The sequence below is a fragment of the Stenella coeruleoalba genome (assembly GCF_951394435.1).
Source record: "Stenella coeruleoalba genome assembly, chromosome: 15".
Lineage (NCBI taxonomy): Eukaryota > Metazoa > Chordata > Mammalia > Artiodactyla > Delphinidae > Stenella > Stenella coeruleoalba.
In genome coordinates this window covers 27,866,834-27,885,979 of record NC_137161.1, presented here as the reverse complement: position 1 = coordinate 27,885,979, position 19,146 = coordinate 27,866,834, and the positions used below count along the sequence as shown (strand labels likewise).

Genomic DNA, 19,146 nt, shown 5'->3' with positions numbered 1-19,146 from the left:
ACTCAGGTCCCCATCATGGTTCTGCCACCCCTAAAAGAGCAAACCCAGCACCACTTCAACTAATGCTGCTAACAGTGTTTACTTTGGGAGTAGCCAGGTGTACTACATGAGACAAGGAAAAGCCTAGCACACTGGGGGCACCAGATACAAGCTTGTTTTCTTTGTTGGATAGCAGCCTAAGACAGTCTTATCTACCCATGTGGCTTCAGTAATGATAGCTGGTAGCCACTGAGCTCCTGCTATCTATTTATAAGACACATTATTTGGCTGGACCCTGCAACAATCCTGAAGGTAGACGTGACGCTCATTTTGCAGATAAAGCCACATACCAGCAAAGGGAGGGCTGGAAGTCGCACCCACTCCTGCTTGATTCTGAGAGCCCTGCTTGGCTTTGAGCCAATTACTAGACCTTTCCAAACCCTCTTTTTCTGGCCTAGAAAATGGGGATAGTATTTCATTACAGTTGTTATGATTTGAAGATATAATGTATGCTATTTTACAAGGGTACATGCATATTTTAAAACATATATGAAACACATTTGAGTGATATGGGAGAAAAGAATAGAGAGGTTACAGGGGGTAAAACGGAAAAGACTTAAAATGAGGAGGTTCTTGCAAGCGTCAGTCATAGTATGCCATGAATCGAGAAGACTGACTTCATTCTTTTCACCTGATATCCAGGTAAAGGAAAAAGATATAAGGTTTGTACACTAGAGAGTTTCAAACTTTAAAGTGCACACGAATCATCTGGGCAACTTGTTAAAATGCAGATTCTCATTTAATAAGCCTGGGTGGGGCCTGAGATTCCACATTTCTAGCAAGTTTGTAGGTGATACTGTTGGTGCTGCTGGTTTGAGTAGCAAGGATGTAGCCTTCCCTTCTCAGGAATTCTCAAACTGGTCTCGTCACATGAATCACCTGAGGAACTTGTAAAAAATGGACTTAAAGGCCCTTGCCTAGTGATTTGGATCCAGGTCTGGGTTGGGGTCCAGGATGTACTGTGTCCTTCAAGCAAGCATCTTAGGAGACTGGTAGGCCTGGGCAAGCTGGAGAAGCATGGCTGTGGTGCTCATCTCTATCAAGGCCCATGTTGTAGACAGAAATGAGAGACTGGCTCATCAGACCTCTGGTCCAAATGTGCCTTCCTGAAGGGACAGGGAGGAAAAGGAAACAAGAACATTTTCCCAGGCTCCCTTGCAGCTATGGTTTGAGAGGTGATTTCGGTTCCAACTATCAGATGCATGCAGTTGAGCCTTGCACTTGGAACTGAGCTGAGAGTGAGGGCGGTCAAGGTGGCAGTATGAGGGGATTTACTTTCGGGCACAGATCTAGGCAGTTGCTGTGAGGCTCTGGAGTTTCCTGATCCCCAGATCAAGGCAATGATGATGTGATCTTGCTGATGTCTGCATCCAAATCTTCTTGTTTAAAAAGCTGAAGTAGTTTGTTTCCTGCAGCCCTCGCACTGTCTCCTCTCTCAGAACCCGTCATACTCACAACACTCACCTTATGTGGCTAATAGGCAACACGGCCTATCCAATCTCCTCTATTAGACTGCACTATCAGCCTAAGCAGACAGGCCCTGCCACAAGTGAGGTGTTCCAACCTCATGTCATTGCTGCTCTCTGCACTCTAGGCTCTATCTTTAGTCACCTGGGTCTTGCCACTCCTCTCTGGCCACCACACTCACCGCCTGCCACTTCTACTTGTGACACACCCTCTGGGTCAGGTTCAGGGTCCAGCACAGCTGGAGTGACTTAGTGTGTGCCTTGTGGTATCCCAAGGACAAACAAGAGCTGGGGGCTTGGATTCCTGCCTTTGAATCTCTCTTTTGGTGCAAAACGTCAATAGTGGTCCATAAGCATGTTAAGTTTTATAAAAGACAAAGCTGAGGATATGCATGTGAGGGGTCTTTCCTCTCCTTGGTGGTGGGACCTGTCTCATTGGAACTGCCCAAAGTAGACAATATTAGAAGGTGACAGATATTCACTGCTCCACAGATTCTAATTTTTCTTCTGTGAAGAGGCATGGATCAGTAACAGAATGTCACTAATGAGAGTAGAGGGAGGCCATGAAGGAAGCTGGATTCCAAAGAATGAGGTTGTTATGGGGCTTGCTACCCACTTTCTAACTACATGTCAACAGGTACTGACCATCCAGCACAGGAATATAAAATCTGTTTTGAACATAATGCATTCTTAGTCAGGGTCTTGAGACCAATGATTTCACCATGGAGGCTGACAGAAGCTCATGACTAAGTAGATAAATGCAATGCAATGAAAAACACAGGCAGCTCTAACAATCAGGAAAGAGACAAGGCAAGGAAGAGAAGGTGGGAAGGTAGGGGCTGCCAGAGATGGTACACGTGGTCTATGGCACTTCACTGAAAGACAAAGATTTAGAACCAGACCTTTATTTTACTTGTAAGCCACTGGATCAACAAAGAAATTTCAAACCAAGCAAAAGTGATGCCATGAATCACGCTAGACCCAGAAAGGTCATGGCAACTTCCCTACAGACAGGACCCTTTCTATATCACATCCAGCCCTGAAACTTCCCCAAAAGTCAAACCCAAACTCCTCTGTGGCTCACCAGCCGTGGTCATCCCAAGGTGGCTATTACCAAAGCCACAGTCTGCTCCCCAGGGGTGACTGTCTCTGGTCTCTGTTTTGCGTGATCTAGGTCAAAATTCTTTGTTTAAAAAAGCTGAAGTAGTTTCTGTGGAGAAACCAGAACCCTCACACTCTGCTGGTGGGAATGTAAAATGGTGCAGTCGCTTTGGGAAACAGTCTGGCAGTTCCTCAAAACAATTAGTTATCATATGATCCGGCAACTCCACTCCTAGGTGATATACCCAAGAGAACCAAAAACATATGACCACACAAAAACTTGTACATAAATGTTCATAGAAGCCTTATTCATAATAGCCAAAAAGCGGGAACCACCTTAACTGTCCATCAGCTGACAAATGGATAAAGAAAATGTGGAATATTATTTAGCTATTAAAAGGAATGAATTACTGATACATGCTACAACATGGATGAACCCTGAAAACATTAAGTGAAAGAAGCCAGACATGAAAGACCACATATTGTGTGATTTCCACGTGTAAGAACTGTCCAAAATAGGCACATGTTTAGAGACAGAATGTAGACTAGTGGTTAGCTGGGGCTGGGAGGAGGGAATGGGGGGTGACTGTTAATGGGTGGGTTTTCTCTTTGGGGTGATGAAAACGTTCAGGAATCAGATATGGTGATGGATGCACAACACTGTGAATATACTAAAAACACCGAATTGCACACTTTAAAAAACGTGAACTTTATGGGTATGTGAATTATATCTCAATAAAGCTGTATTTTTAAAAAAGAGGAACAGGTTATTAAGTGCTGATATTTATTGCTAAGGCTCCAACCTTTTGGGTTCCACAAAACATATACCTGAACCATTCCCTTTGGCTGCTTGGCTGGAAGGAGGGAAGTGGCCCAGACATACAACACATACCGACAGCCTGACTTGGAAGTTCCTGAAGGCGCCATTCACCTTCCCCCACATAACTAAGACATAGTCTGTGTTCCTCACTGTCCCTGATGCAAGGAGACCCACTCAAAAAACCTGCTGATTCTGCAGGTGGATCACTAAAGTTTCTACTTTCAGAAAACAGAATTATATTTATGGCTATCCTTTCCACTTTTGCTATTAGAAAGTCTAAGTGGCAAATTTATTGTTTCAATCTTGTCCTTTCCTTGAATCAGGGTCCTAAAAGTTATCTACCTCTCCCACTTGTCTGATGTTCCTTTAAATGCTTCGTTTTATAATAAAAGATGCTTTTATGAGCAAATTGCCCCAAGTCCTTCTGGTTGAAGGTATGATCCAGTTTCAAAACAAAAACGTTCCACCCATTAGCTGGCTCTTGAGGAAGACGACTATTAATGACTGCATTTGTAGCTCTGCCTGACCTCTGGGTCTTTCTCCAGAGCAGAGCTGTTCTAAAAGCTTCAAGGTGGTCTTTTACTAAATCAGTGCTTGAAATGGGGTCTGCCAGAAATGCCCAGGAAGCCAGCTCATGCGAGCCTCCCCTAGTCCCAGCCTCCATCTTGGATTGCCCCTGGGCACATATGCCTGTTTAGTTTACTCCTAACCCACTCTCAGACACAACAGACAGGCAATTCAGGCTACAGCATATTAGCAGATGCCTCAGGAAGGCTCTGGTGGCCCTCTGCCCACAGATAAATAATACATCCTAATTTAGGGGAAGGAATCCAAGGAGCTGAAAAGTTTAAGGACCCACCCGTGGCTGAAATGCTAGTTAGGGAGTGAAAGTGACTAGTGCCTTGATCTCTTGCCTCAGAGTCTGGTGCTCTAGAGTGCTCTTTCCACTCCAGCACAGGGGTTCATCCCTGACCACATCTGTCAGGCCTCAGGCTGAAAAGACTTCCTGGGTTGTTTCTTGCATCACTAGCTCCTTCATTCACCCCTATCACACACTCCTCCCAACCTACCCCCTGCCACTGGCTTTCAGAGACCAGGCTCCCTGCTTGTCCTGAAGTTCAGCACCACGCTGCTATGCTTGTGTCTGAGCCGCAAGAGGGGTGAGAGGCACACAGTTGCGGACTCTGTAGGTAAGTACCATACAAAGCCTTGAACCTTTATTCTTTCCCTTTTGCCCCAGTTCCCAGGGGTCATCAGACATAGAAGCAGACACCAGAATGTTTTAGAGCAAGAAAGGCACACCTCAGATTTCGTAGGTAGACACGATGGCCCTGGGAGGAAGGGACCTGCTTAGGGTCACTCAGTAAGTTAGTGGCAAAAAGAGATTAGCCTTCAGGTCTGTTCTGTTTATTCCTCTGTTCATAGGCTGCCATTGCCCAGGCACAGAGGGACCCAGAGGACTGGCTCAGACAAGCAGAACTGGAAGATTTTGCCCTTTTCAGAATGATGCAATCTTTCCACAATCTGCCTGTCCTTGAGAAAGGCATCCTTGTGGCCTATGGGGTTTCCAGTCACTCATTTTCATCCATGAAGCCAGACTGGGACCCATTCTTAGTGGTGTCAGGAGCAAGAGCAATTTATGAAAGGAAGGTGCCTGAGAAGCAAGAACAGGCCCTGGGTAGGAAAAAAGAGTCATTTAGCCCCTCAAACATTCAAACTCTCAAGTCTCATAAATGGAAGGAACTGAGCAGCAAAGAAGAGTGGGATACTGGCAACATGATTTTTGTATTGACATTTGGTTCTTAATAATAACATCCAAAATGTGTTCTGTTCTTACAGTGCTGCAACTGGGACTGCATCGGGTCGAGGGTATATGTTGCCGGAGTCTTCCCTGGAAAGTGGGGAGGAGCTGGTGGTGAGAGACACTGATTTCTCTTTGGGACCTATATGCAGCCAGGTGGACAGCTACAGCAGGTACCTTGGCCCTGGCAGGGGGTGGGGAGGCAATCCCAGCTGGCCTGCAAACACATGGGCAGAGTCCCTTGCCCCCAGCCCACAAGAAAACGGTTGCTGATGGGGCTAGCAGTGGCAGCTCCAGGAGAGTAGAGGGAAGGATGGTATGTTACATTCTTGAGGCCTTCACAGGTACATGTCATCGTAGCCCGGCGGGCGGAGATGGTCTGGGTTAGGTCTGGAATGGAAAGAGGGGCTGGTGAGTTGGGGCGATGGAGAGCCAGCGGCGCACAGGCACACAGGGTCCTGAATGGAGAGAGCCTGCCTCAGAATGATGTGGTGGTTTGTGCAGTTCAAGAGCATGCACTCTAGAGTTGGGTCTGAATTCTTATTCTCCCACCTTGGATAAGTTACTCCACCTTTCAAGGCCTTGATTTCTGCATCTGTGAAATGTGGACAGTAATATCTACCCACAAGTGTTGACATAAGGATCCAGTGAGTTCCTGACACATACAAAAAGTCCATTAAGTGTGAGTAGCAACCCCTCCTCTGAGTCCTCCGTGACGGGAGCTGGGGAAGGGAGGCACTGAGGAATGGGAAGCTCCTGGAAGGCTCCAGGGAGGCATCAGGCAGGTGCCTGGAGGAGGCTCCACTCTCTTGGCAGCAGGGGACAGAGGTAGTGATGACTCTGCGCCTGGCGTCAGACGCCTTCATCCCTGCAATGCTGAGCTAAGCTGCCATCACGTCCTACTTCTCAGCATACCTGAGTGAATACCTACCCAGGTGGGCTGGTCCCAATGGGTCCAAAGGGGTCAAAGCGTGCTCCTGGGGGCACAGCGCCTGGAGGAAGCCGGTTTGGGAGGCCCGATGATGGGTCAATAAGTGCTCTTGGGAAGCCGGATCTCAGGGGATCCACGATCATGCCACCTCTCCGACACCTGAGGCAAGAAGGAACGATGGGTAAGCAAATGTGGCAAGCAGCTGTTGGAGAAGGAGTGAAGGTGGTGAGAATGGACTAAAAATGACTGGGACATCAACGCTGGATGGTTCAAGCAGACACACACGGATGGCTGCCTGAGTGCCAGCAGGAAGTGGGCAAGAGCAACAACACAAAGAGCACACCTTCTCTGGCCATCATGGCCTGTACTTTCAGCTCTACAGGTTCCCTGAACCCACAAAATTGAGGTCCCTGCCATCTCCTGCACCCAAGGGGGACAATTCGATAAAGAACGTGTGCCAGAACTTGTCAAGGTCAATGCAGAACCATCACAAGGCTCTGCAGGCTACTACTTTAGGTCTAAGGACTAATGAATTGAGATAATTCATGATGCTAGCTTTTTTGCTGTTTCCTTAAAGGTCTCAGGGCAATCCATAATTTGGTTGTCCAAGTCTGGCTCTTGACAGCATCTGTCCCTCACTGAATTCCATGGATCCGACCTCATGGCTCAAACTAGGATGAATAAGCTGATGTTCCCCAAACTTTGAAGTCACTGTTCAAGCTTAACTGCAGACTTATATGATTTCCCCATGGTCTAAAGGTGAGACACTCAAGCTGGGGACACTTTGCAGCAGAGGTTAAAATCTAAAAGCATTCAGAGAAGACAGTGCCTAGCTGAGGCTGAAATAACTTTGTTGGGGACTTGACAAGAACCACACCAGAGTCTAATGGGGATCAGAGACTCCCCTTACCAAGTGAGGTGACCTCTGAATAGCCCTGAACTGCCCTCAGGTCTGTAGCCCACTGTGTGCTCTTCAGTCTGCACCTGATAGATCCCCATGGTATCCTTCCATCCAAGGGACAGCTGCTGTCTTCCACCAAAACAAGCAGGGCCAGAAAACAACAGAGGAGCTGCTCACCGGGCTTGCTCAGCCACTCCCCAACACTCAGAGCCCTCCTGCACTGCTCCAGGTACAGCAGAGCAGAGCAGCGGCAATGCTTTCTCAGCCACTCAGCAACAACTGCTTCCTTCATCCCAAAGGAAGACTGATGAAAAGCTCTAAAATTAGAAGATGAGCTTGGGCTGAAAGGCCATAAGAGCAAGTCGTGTTGCTGTCACCTCTCCAGCAGTACTCACCCAAAGGGGTCTAGGTCCTCTCCCCCGACAGCAAATGGGCCCAGGGGATCACACCTGAAACAAACAAGGGACAATTACTGAAAGTCCCAGAGCAGCCTGGGCTCCCAGAGGTCCAAACCTGATGCCTTTGGGGACACAAACGTACTCCCAGGCATGGGGGACAGGGGAAGCCCCTGCGTGAGACCAGAACACAAGGGATATTTCAAAGTGATCCTCGGCACAGACTAACACTGAAATTATTACAATGGCAATTACGCGAAAAGAGCTGAACATAAAACTAGAAACATGGAGGATCCCAATAATGTAGAAAGATAAAAATATGAACAGTGGCAACCAGATAAATTTTATTTTCTTCATACCTTTCCCAGGCTCCTAAAGTTTGTACAAAGAACCAAGAACATTTAGATCAGAAAAATACTATTCTAAAACCCCAAACCAAAAGCTCAGATTTAAAAGCTTCGAAGGGTGGAGTGAGATGGGTGCTCATATACAACTAGAACTGTGCTTCTCAACCTTTTTCTCATTATGGCCCCTGCATGAAATGCTAATATCACAGATACTGCACTGGATAGCCACAAACCATTGTAATTTCTAAGATTTTTTTCACCCCCCAACCAAGAACCAATTTTTGCCCACACTGAGACTGCAGGAGCCAGGAGAATAAATCAGTGTGTGCTTTGTGGAGACCAAGTCTATACTAATATATATATACACGCAAAATATATCTGTCTCTCAAAAGCCTTCTGTATCTTTACATTCTGTGATCTGATACTTTTATGCCTAGGTATCCATCTTAAAAAAATAATACATAATTCAAATGAAAATATCATCATAAAGACTTTAACCAAAGGAACAGGATTGGCTGTAAATGGGGACCAGTTAGGCAGATCATGGTAATGCAGCCATGGAAACAATGTTCTTAGAATGTTTTAAAATGATGTGGAAAAATGTTTATGCTCCAGTGTTAACTGTGGGAGAAAAGGGGATTATCAATAGCCTAGGAAATCAACTATGAAAAATGTGTGTGTGTGTGTGTATAAATAAAACTAGAAAGAAGCATAACTGAAAATATAAACAGTGACAGTTAAACCTGGGAGAAGTTTCTTCTTTATACTTTCCTATTTTTTCTATATAGGATATGGCTATGGATATAATAAAACAAAGAAGATTTGGTATTTGAAAAAGTGTGCTTTGGAATCTGCTTAGAGCCCCAGTGAGCAATACAAACCCGACAGTTCTGGGGCATGGGAGACCTCAGAAAAGCCTGGTAAATAGCAGCTAATCAAAGCTTACAGGTAAGAAGCCATTAATTAAGCAACTAGGAAAATAATCCAAAAGTAGGTGCTTCTCCAGGTAGTTCTACCTTATGAGCTGGAAAGGACACCATGATTTAGATGGACATGGCTTCCAAGGGAAGCAATTTTTCCCGACCTAGGTTATTGTTTCCAAGCCATGGTTCACGGAGCTGGCAGTTCAAACTTTCTGGTGGCCTCCCAACAACTGCCTCACTGGACAGACCAAGTGGTGCAGAGGGCAGCAAGCATTTTACACTTGTCTCCACAAACTGCCCCCTACAGAGCAGCAAGCAGGAGGAGCTTCTAGTGGCTATAAAAATGACTTGGAAAACAGAGCCCTGATGGCTCCTGAAACATGGAGCCATCTCTGTTTTTCTCTCCTAGGCCACAGAGCGTGGGGAGGAAAGAAGAGATAAAGAACAATGGAGGCTAGAAAGGCAGCTGCCAGGCCCACCCCAACAATCTGCTTTCTTGCAATTGTCACGGCATATCCTTTAGGCTCACACTCAACACAGTCTAACTGCAACACATGCACGCTTCTGTGAGCTCATTATATACATGCCCAGATCCGATTATAAAACAGTCTCAGTACTGGATATGCTGAATGAGGCTCTCGGGATTAAAAAAAAAAAAGAAGCTAATTTTTGTAAATGGTCTCTAGAATCAAGCCCCTAAAACTTCATCTAGTAATCAGCTGAAAGAGAGTGCTGTACACTAAATGCTGTAGGCGCAACTGCCTAGCTGGGCCCACTGGACAGTAAGGCCTAGCTTTAAAACGGGCCCTTTGGGATTGGGGCCCTTTGAAGGCCCTTTGGGATTTGGGGGTGATCCTGACCGCACACAATTCCTCCTTATGTGCTCTCCTCTCCTCTTAGATAAAAACAACACGCCTCTCTTGGGCACACAAATCCTGTTGACGCCATTCTTATGGCTGAGGTGGTCTGGTGAACAGGAAAAACCTCAGGACTCTGGGTGAGGGACTGTCTGGCTGGTTGGCAGGGGTCTGGCTGGTTTGCACCTCAGTCTTCTACAATGGAAAATCTAAGTAGTAACACTCAGAGTCTGCTGTCATGGTGAAACATAGTATTGGACATGAACAGATTTGTTGACAGGAAAGGCCTGGAAGAATGGAATAATAGCAGCTGCCGATACTTACTGACAGCTTGCTTTGTGTCAGGCACCATGCTAAATTTAGTTTTTAAAATTTAATTTTCTGAATAGGTAATGCCTTCACCAGTTTCAAAATTCAAAACAATACACAGATTGAATTCAAAATTCAAAGGATACACAGATCCATAATCTTAGGCTGGATGTGTTTTGGAATTCACTATTTTTCATGTTTCAGAAAGGTCAGATGAATATACCTAACATATTATTGTGTAGTACCCTATAACCAATACCTTAATATTTCTGCAAAATGAATGAGAATTGACACAAAATGAACATATAAGGAGCTTAATGCCACTTCAGTTCAGGTTCTGCTACCAAACAAGGTGTGGCATCAATCTTATGAAAAAAACAAAACAAAACAAAACAAAAAAATCAACAACACCGGGTTTTCAGAGCTCTTCTGATTTCAGAGTTGTAAGATAAGAGATTGTGGACCCCTACAGGTAAAAAAAATCTCTCTCTTAGCCCTGTCCTCCAGGCTACCCACAGACAACTAATGACATCAGTTTCATGTATGTTCTTCCAAAGATACTCTGCATATATGAGCAAATATGCATTTCCCCTACTTTTTAAACAGACGGATATGCTGAGCTCCTTATAAATATTACCTTATTTTATATTTGCAATAGCCCTCTAAGGAAGTACAATTTTTTTCCTATTTTACAAGTGAGGAAACTGAGGCTCAGAAAAGCAAGTGTTCTTACACAAGGCCAGATGGGTAGTAAGTGGCCAAGAATGAATTCACACTAGGTTTACCCAACTTCAAAAGCCATGACCTTTTAATTGGTGTGTTGAGACCATTTACATTTAATGTGATATGTTTAGATTTAGATCTGCCATTTTACTATTGCTTTTCCAATTGTTCTTTTTCTTTCCTCTATTTTCTCTCTTTTTAATTCAACTTCAGAGTTTTTGACTAGATCTCTTTGTAGTTTTTTCAGTGGTTGCTTGAGGGATTACAATAAACAGATGTAACTTTTCACAGTCTACTGAGAAATAGTATATTACCCTTTCAAGTAGAAGGTAAAAACCTTATCAGCATAAGTAAGTCCTTTCATTCACCTTCCTTGTCTTATATAACATACAATATTGTCATATTATATGACATATATAACTACAATGAATTTGTTCTAATTTTTGCTTTCAATTATAAAACATGTTTTAGAGAATTCAAGAGAACAGTCTATTATGTTTATCTAGATATTTACCATTCTTATTGCTCTTCCTTTATTCCTGATGTTCCAAGTGTCTATCTGGTATCCCTTCCCTTCTGTCTGAGAACTTTCGTTAGCAATTCCTTCTGAGAAGATCTGTTGACTATGAATTCTCTTCGTATCCTTTTACTAAGAATATCTTAAAATCCTTCAGAAATAAAGATGATGTATTTGCTGGACATAGAATTCTGGGTCTGACAATCCTTTTTTCTCCATACTTTAAGAATGGTGGTCTACTTATTTCTGGTTTCCATGTATTCTGATGAGAAATCCATAATCATTCAAATTCTTATTCCTCTATAAGCAATGTGTTTTTTTCTCTAGTTGCTTTCATGACTTTCATTTTTAGCAATTTGATTATGTTTGAGCATGGACTTCTTTGGGTTTATCCTACTTAGGATTTGCTGAGCTTTTTAAATCTGTAGGTTTATGTCTTTTGCCAAATCTGAGAAGTTTTCAGCCATTATCTTCTTCAAATAATTTTTCTGTACTTCACTCTTTCTCCTCTCCTCCTAAGACTTTCATGACTGCAATGTCAGCTCTTTTATAATTGTCCCACAGGTTCCTGAAACTTTATTTTAAAATATTTTTTTCTCTCTATTGTTCAGATGATTTCTACTGATTTATTTCAAGCATTTAATCTCTCCTCTGTTATCTCTATTCTGCTACTGATTCATCCAGTGAAATTATTTTGATTACTGCATTATTACTTTTCAGTTCTAAAATTTCCATTGGGTTCTTTTTTGTACCTTGTTTCTTTGCTGAGATTTTCTATCATTCCATTTGTTTCTAGACTGCCCTCACTTCTCTAAGCATTTTTGTAATAGCTGCTTTATATCTCTGTCACATAATTATTCCAACATTTGCATCACATTGGCATATTGGCATCTGTTGATTGTCTTTTTGTGAGCTGAAATTTTCTTGATTCTTTGTATGCCCAATAATTTTGAACATTTTGTCATGAGGTTTGGGGAGAATCCTGGTATTTTTGTCTTAGCAGGCAATCGACCCAGCTGGGTTTGGGATCCAAGTTCAGGTTTCAATGTCAGTTCTGTTTGGAAAGCCTTTGCAGTGCTATCCAGTTGTGTACCACGTATGTGCTAACCAGTGGTCAATCTGAGACCTGGCAGTGGGCTATCCTGTAGTTCTGTTCTCAAAGTCTTTGGTGTGCTATTTACAATCAGATCCACTTATGTACAGTTTGCAGGTAAGGCCTGGAGTCCATAAGTTTATGGAGTTGCTTTCTGAACTCTTCTGTTTCTGTGATCTATCTCCTTGATACCTTCCAGTTCCCTGGGGCTCCTCTTTTGGTCCTCTGGCCAGAAAGCTGGGACATTGCTTACCTTGCTCTGCCATGTACTTCCCCTGACAGTGCCTGTGTCCACATGCCTGTATCAAATGGAGGGAGAACAAAGAAAGAAAAAAAAGCAACAGTGGTTCACTCCATACTCTTGACTCAAGTCTTATTGGAAAGGAAGGGTCTTCTCCCTCAGTTTTAAGTTTGTGGACTGTCACATGCTGGGGTATAAAACAATGGAGAAAAGGAAGAAGAAACACGGGAGATTTTCCTCATTCTCTCTTGAGCACTAGACCCCATTCCCACTCCTTTAGCCAGAATGGAGGGCTGTCCTGGAGTGCTCTCTTTCCATGCCAATATCTAATTCCTTGTTTTGGGCTTCCTTGAATTCATACTGGAGGCCAGTATGGTGGTATTTCAACCTCTGGTCTTCTTTCCCAATCTATCTGCTACTACTTTTCAGCATCCTCAAATAATTGCTCTGTGCATTCTATATAGCTGCAGTCAATGGGAAAGTCAGGAAGGAGTGTGCTTATTCCAGAACCAGAGTCTTCCAAACCTAGGCTCTTAGCTGGTACAGAACATCAATATGGCTGCTTTCAACACAGCTGCTGGTCTGCACCCACTGGTGATCACCAGGCATGAACGCAAAGCTCTCCATATGCACATCAGAATTCTTTAGGAGTGCCGGCTGTGCTTTCACAGTGCATCCAGCAGCAATTACCTGAAGATTTCTAGACCCTGATCCCTGAGTCAGTTTTCATGGCATTGTTTGAACCACCTAGGCCAGTTCTGTTCAAGTTGTAATATGCACATAAATCAGTGGAAGAATCTTGCTAAAATGTAGGTTTTAATTCAGAAGATCAGGGATGGGACCTGAGATCCTTCATTTTCTGAAAGCTCCCACATGATCTGGCATTGCTCGTCTGGAGACCACCAATGGCTAGGCTGCATCCCAGCGAGGGTACAAGCTGGGGAATTTTTGTGGTCTGGGTTTATTTGCTTTGTCCTGCCAAGTGTGGAAACTTAGGACTGGGAAAATGGAAATGCTGATAGCTATAGACAACAGTGTATGCACATAAACAAGGAGAGCACCAGTTATGTGCTCTGAGCAAGCAGGGCACTACACCTTTCCTTTTCCCCACCCCTCGATGAACTCATAGGATAGGATATCCTATGAGTTCAAAGGTGAACTGGGGACTGAGAATGGTTGGAAAATACTACATTTAGGCTAACTGAACAAAGATTTTCAAAAGAGAAAGAAAATATATGCATATACTAAAAAATTATAAGAAAAATGTCACCCATCATCTGACTCTAACACCATGACTATTTTTGCTATTCTTTCCTAGTCTTTTTAGAAGCATATTTTTAGACAATTATAATAAATATAATTTTAGATCTCACTGTTTTCCTCCACTTGTGTCCTATATTTCTCATGTTGTTTTTCTTTGCTATTAACATTTTTAATGGCCAAATAATAGTCACTCAAGTGAAGCAAATTTTTTAAATTTACTTAATTTTCTACTGTAGGTATTGGGGTATTGCTTCTGGTGTGTGTTAACTATAAATAATGCTGTAATGAATAACTTTCATGCTCATATTTTTTTCCAGGTTAGAAATCAATAACTGTTATTCTTTGCCCATCCGACCACTGTATGATGGGAACAGACAACCTATTTCTCTGGTCAAGAGACAGAAAGCAGTTGTACTCAGGAGCTTCAACTGTACCTGATTTAGATGATTTACAAGGTTAGATTTAGGTCCTTTAAGCTGATGAGATTTAGATAAGATTTTAGGCTGAGCTGATACAGTAACGGCAAAAGCCTCCTCAGAACGCTGGGGGAGGGGAAATGTATTTTGCCTTTGGTAGAAATGTCCCCCTCTCAAGATTCCACACCCTTTAATCCCCAGAATCTGTGAGTGTGATGAGAAATCACTCCTGCATTTATGTTTTATGGCACAGTTGACCTCAAAAAGGGGGGATTGGGCTTCCTTGGTGGCGCAGTGGTTGAGAGTCCGCCTGCCGATGCAGGGGACATGGGTTCGTGCCCCGGTCTGGGAAGATCCCACATGCCGCAGAGCGGCTAGGCCCGTGAGCCATGGCCGCTGAGCCTGCGCTCCACAACGGGAGAGGCCACAACAGTGACAGGCCCGCGTACCGGGGGGGAAAAAAAAAAAAAGGGGGGGGGGTTATCTGGGTGAGCTAATCTAATCATATGGACCTTTAAAAGCAGAGAACTTTCTCTAGCTGATGGCAGAAGTAAAGGTGGAAGGGAAGATTTGAAGCATGAGAAGAACCTGACACACTGCTGTTGGCTTTAAATATGGAGGCAGCCACGTGAGAAGAAATGCAAGAGGTTTAAGGAGGTGAGAGAGAGGCCTCCAGCCAATAGCCAGTGAGGAATGGGGTAACAAGAAACTGAATTTGGGTTCAGTTAGCTTACAAATGTTATGTGGATGATGCCTTTCTAAATAATTTGAAAGAAAAAGACTAACTCCAGCAGTGAAAAGGATGTGGAAATGACACCAAAATATAGGGGGAATGCGAATTAATACTACTGTTTAGGGAGGCAACTGGGCAATACGTATCAAAATCTTTAAAAAGAGGCTTAGTCCTTAATATATTAATTCTACTGTCAGGAATGCATGCTAAGGAAATATTCAGATGTGTTCTAAGTTGCACGAAAATTATGTTCCCTGAAGCATTACCTATGGTAGCCCCAAATTAGAAATGACTTGGGCTAAAAAAAAAAAAAAACTCCCTGCATCATCCTTGCTTTTTCTTCCCATCATCAGGCCAACCCATAAGCAAGTCCTGTATAGTATACTTCCAAATATATCCCAGATCATCTACATATCTGCCACCACCTACCACCTACCACCTACCATCATTATTTCTTGCCTGGATGCCTGTGTCAGCCCCTTATCTGGTCTTTCTGTTTCTACTCTTGTCCCTCTCTAATCCATTCTCTACAAAGGAGCCAGAAGAATTAAAAAAAAAAAAAAGGTAAATAATATCAAGTCCCTCTCTTGCTAAATACACCTAGTGGCTTCCCTGCTCCTGACAATGACCCAGGCTCTACACAAACTGTCCTTTGCTTACCCCTACAGTGTCATCTCCCATCACTCTTCTGCACCATGCTCCAACCATACTAGCTTTCTCTTTGTTCTTGGAATAATCCAAGCCAAGACAGTTTCTTTTGAAGCAACTGCTGATATAGGTGCCAAAAGGAGAAAATATCCCTTTGAATCCCACACCAATGTTTGAGCTGTGTTTCTCTGGGCAAGTTGATTAACCTCTCTGTATCTCAGTTTTCTTTTCTATAAAATGGGGATAACACTAGCACCTATCTCTCATTCTCTTGTTAATAAAGGTTAAAAGAGATTATACTTTATACTTAACGTAATAGCTCAGCACACAGTAAAGGCTCAATAAATATTACCTATGCTAGTTGCCAGAATCTAAGTGGGATCCCTTAAAAAAAAAAGTCAATGGTTAAAGGGGTCCCAAATGGATCACTTGCTAACCAAAACATTTTGATGGCTTCCATTACCCCAGGATCAAACCCAGCTCCTTAGCACATAAGGCCCCTTGTGATGTGGCCCCCATGTTTACCTATTCTCCCTTCACATGCCAGCACAAGTAATATATAACCCCCTGATCCCTCCCCTGCCTACAAACACACACACACACACACACACACACACACACACACACACACACGATAAGATGATTTCATAGCCCCATTTGTCCCCACTGTTCCCTTGGCCACAAATGCCAATTACTCCCAATACTACAGATTTTTTATTAGTCCTTTAAAATTTAGTTCATCATACATTATCTCAGTGAAGCCCTTCCTTCTATATCCTATCTCAACTCAGTCCTTCATAATAATCAACCTCTTCTGAGCAGAAGACCTCAGACATACTTCTTTCACGATTTTAAAAAGAGTTAACGGTCTGGAATAAAAGGGGCAATCAGCCCTAATCGACTGTGAACTCCTTGAAAGTTAGGTCCATACCTCATCATGTATTCCCAGTGCCTAGCACAGTATCTGACACATAATTGACACTTAGACCCACTTGGGGCTAAGAAATTGTGTAAAGGATAAAAGCGAAGGTTTCAGAGTTTGACCCAAGTTCAAATTCTGGCTTCACCATTTAACAGCTGTCTGACCTAGGGCAAATCATGAAATCTCTAAGCCTTAGTTTTCTCCCCTGTAAAATACAGACAATAGTATCTATTTCTCAGGGTTGTTATAAGGATTAAATGAGAATGTTTATAAAAGCTTAGCACCTGGTATACAATAAAGAGTTTAATAAGCAGTATCCAATATTCTATTATTATAACACAACTTCTGCTCCTTAATGGTTGTGGTCAAGTTACTTACACATGAACCTCAGTTTCATGTAAACTGTAAAAGGGGGATAGCCCTTACTGATCTCACGGGGTTGAGAGGATTAAATAAAAGCATGAGGATGAAATGACTAGTATGTTGTCTGCAATAGTTGGCATTCAATAAAATGTAGCCATATTAAATATTACTGAACTAGCTTTGCCATCCATGGGAAAAAGATCAAAGGGATAAAGATTTCGTCCATTCTAAGGAAAAGAATGAGGGCAACTATTATTGTTTCACAAGTAATGAAAAATGAAAATTATTAAGGTGGCATAGGTAGAGGATAATTCTTTTCAAAATTTGGTGCTAGATCAAAGCTAAAATATGAATCTATCTCACAACACATAAAAATTAATTTCAAACGGATTATCTTAATATAAAAGGTGAAACAACAAAGCTTCTAGAAAATATGAGAAATTCTACATGACCTTGGGGTAGGGCAAAAATTTCTCAAACAGATCAAAAAAGCATCACATATAAAGGGAAAGTATTGATAAGCCAAACTACATAAAATATTAAGAATGTTTTAATTTAAAAAACACCATTAACAGAGTGAAAAGACAAACTACAAGAGGGAAAAAAAAAAAGATTCAAAATGTGGTCCATGGACCCCTGGGGGGTTCCTGAGACTCTCATTTCAGGGGGGGTCCATGAGGTCAAAACTATTTCATCTTAGAAGCTATCTGCTTTTTCACCGTGTTGATATTTGCACTGATGGTGCAAAAGCAATGGTGGGTAAAACAGTTGATGACTTAGCATGAATCAAAGCAGAAGCATTCAACTAGCAGTCACTGTAACCTCCCTCACCAGCCACTCCCACTCCCACCCCCATCCAGTTTTCCTTCAGAATGTCCTTAAAGAATCATTGAAAATTACCAAGTATTCTAAACTCTCAATCTTTGAGTACACCTCTTTTTAATAGTCTGTGTGATGAAATGGGAAATATGCATAAAGTACTTCTGTGCATGTAGAAATACAACGGTTGTCTCAAAGAGAAGTACTCGTGCAGTTGTTTAAGTTACTAGCTGAAGTAGCCGTTTTTTCCATGGAAAACCATTTTTATACAAAACAATGACAGACAAACAAAACATGGTTATTCAGACTGGGCTACACAGTTGATACTTTCTTGAAAACCATGTGAACCTGTTACTACAAGGAAAATAACTTACAGTATATGTTGCCAATGATAAAATTCAAGCTTTCAAGTGAAAATTAGCAATTTGGAAATTTGTATTCACCACTAGCTTGACGGCTCTCCCATACTGATGCTGATCAGATCAGTAATATTGATGAATCTGATTTTTAAAATATTGTGTAATAAATGTGTCAACGTTTAGCAAATCTGCACATCTCAGTGGACCAACAGTTTCCAAATAACCAATTCATGATCTCCCAATAGCATGCACTGGTAAAAGATCCATTAAAAGGGCATGATAGAGCAATGGATTTTAATGTAATAATGTACAAAAAGTTCACTGATATAGATTCAGATTCTACATTGCAACTAACCCTTTGTGAAAATTAATAAAGGGAAACTAACTAAAATGGAATCAAGAGGCCAGAAGGGAGAGCAGAGCCTTCATGCACGAATCACTTGACATCAACACAGACCCCAGAAGGAAAAGAGTACCTTACATCTCCCACAGGAAGTACTACTACTTTACTACTGGCAGGAAGAGGAAGAAAGATTTTCTCCTTGTCCGGCAACAGCTCAGCCAATGAAAGAATCTCACAACTCAGCCAATGAAAAGCCATTATACTGCAAACTCCCAGTTTTCTCCAATGGACTTTAGGTTTATAACAGCCCCTCCCAACTTCCCCTTATTCTCTATAAAAGAACTTCTCCTTTGCTTTACCAGACTTGCATGTGGTGAACCACAGCTGCATGCCCCAAACTGCAATTCTTTGCTGCTCCTGGATAAACCTGTTTTGTTGGTAATAACTGGCTATTTTATTGTTTTACCTTAACACCTTAAAGAAACTATCACTTATAAAGTTTTGGTGTAATGCAAAGAATATCCACAATTACTACTACTCTCTTTTCCAACAACCTATGTTAAGGCTTAAACAAAAACATTATCACCTACAGACTAAATGCAGAAGCAGAAATGAGAATCTAGCTGTCTTCTATGCCAGTATTAAAGATATCTGCAACAATGAAAACAATGTCACTCTTCTCATTAAGTTTTTGATTTGGAAAATAGTTATTTTCATAAAATTTGTTATTTAGGTTAACACACAACAGGTTTATTATTATGTTTAAATGAATGAATAAATGTATATTTAAATTTAAAATTTAATTTTTTAATTAAA

The 19,146-nt window shown here is 42.3% G+C and overlaps 1 protein-coding gene across 1 annotated transcript in view; it reads right to left on the bottom strand.

Annotated features, from left to right (window-relative positions):
• Positions 1-284: 284 nt before the first annotated feature.
• PSMF1 (proteasome inhibitor subunit 1) overlaps positions 285-19,146 on the bottom strand; it is a 57,163-nt gene continuing 38,301 nt past the window's right edge. Inside the window, exons 5-7 of the mRNA XM_079899084.1 lie at positions 7,455-7,508; positions 6,159-6,317; positions 285-5,617 (exon numbers count right to left, since the gene is read on the bottom strand). Of these exons, the coding sequence (XP_079755210.1) occupies positions 5,566-5,617; positions 6,159-6,317; positions 7,455-7,508 (265 nt within the window). The 3' untranslated portion in view covers positions 285-5,565. The remainder of the gene's footprint in view (positions 5,618-6,158; positions 6,318-7,454; positions 7,509-19,146) is intronic.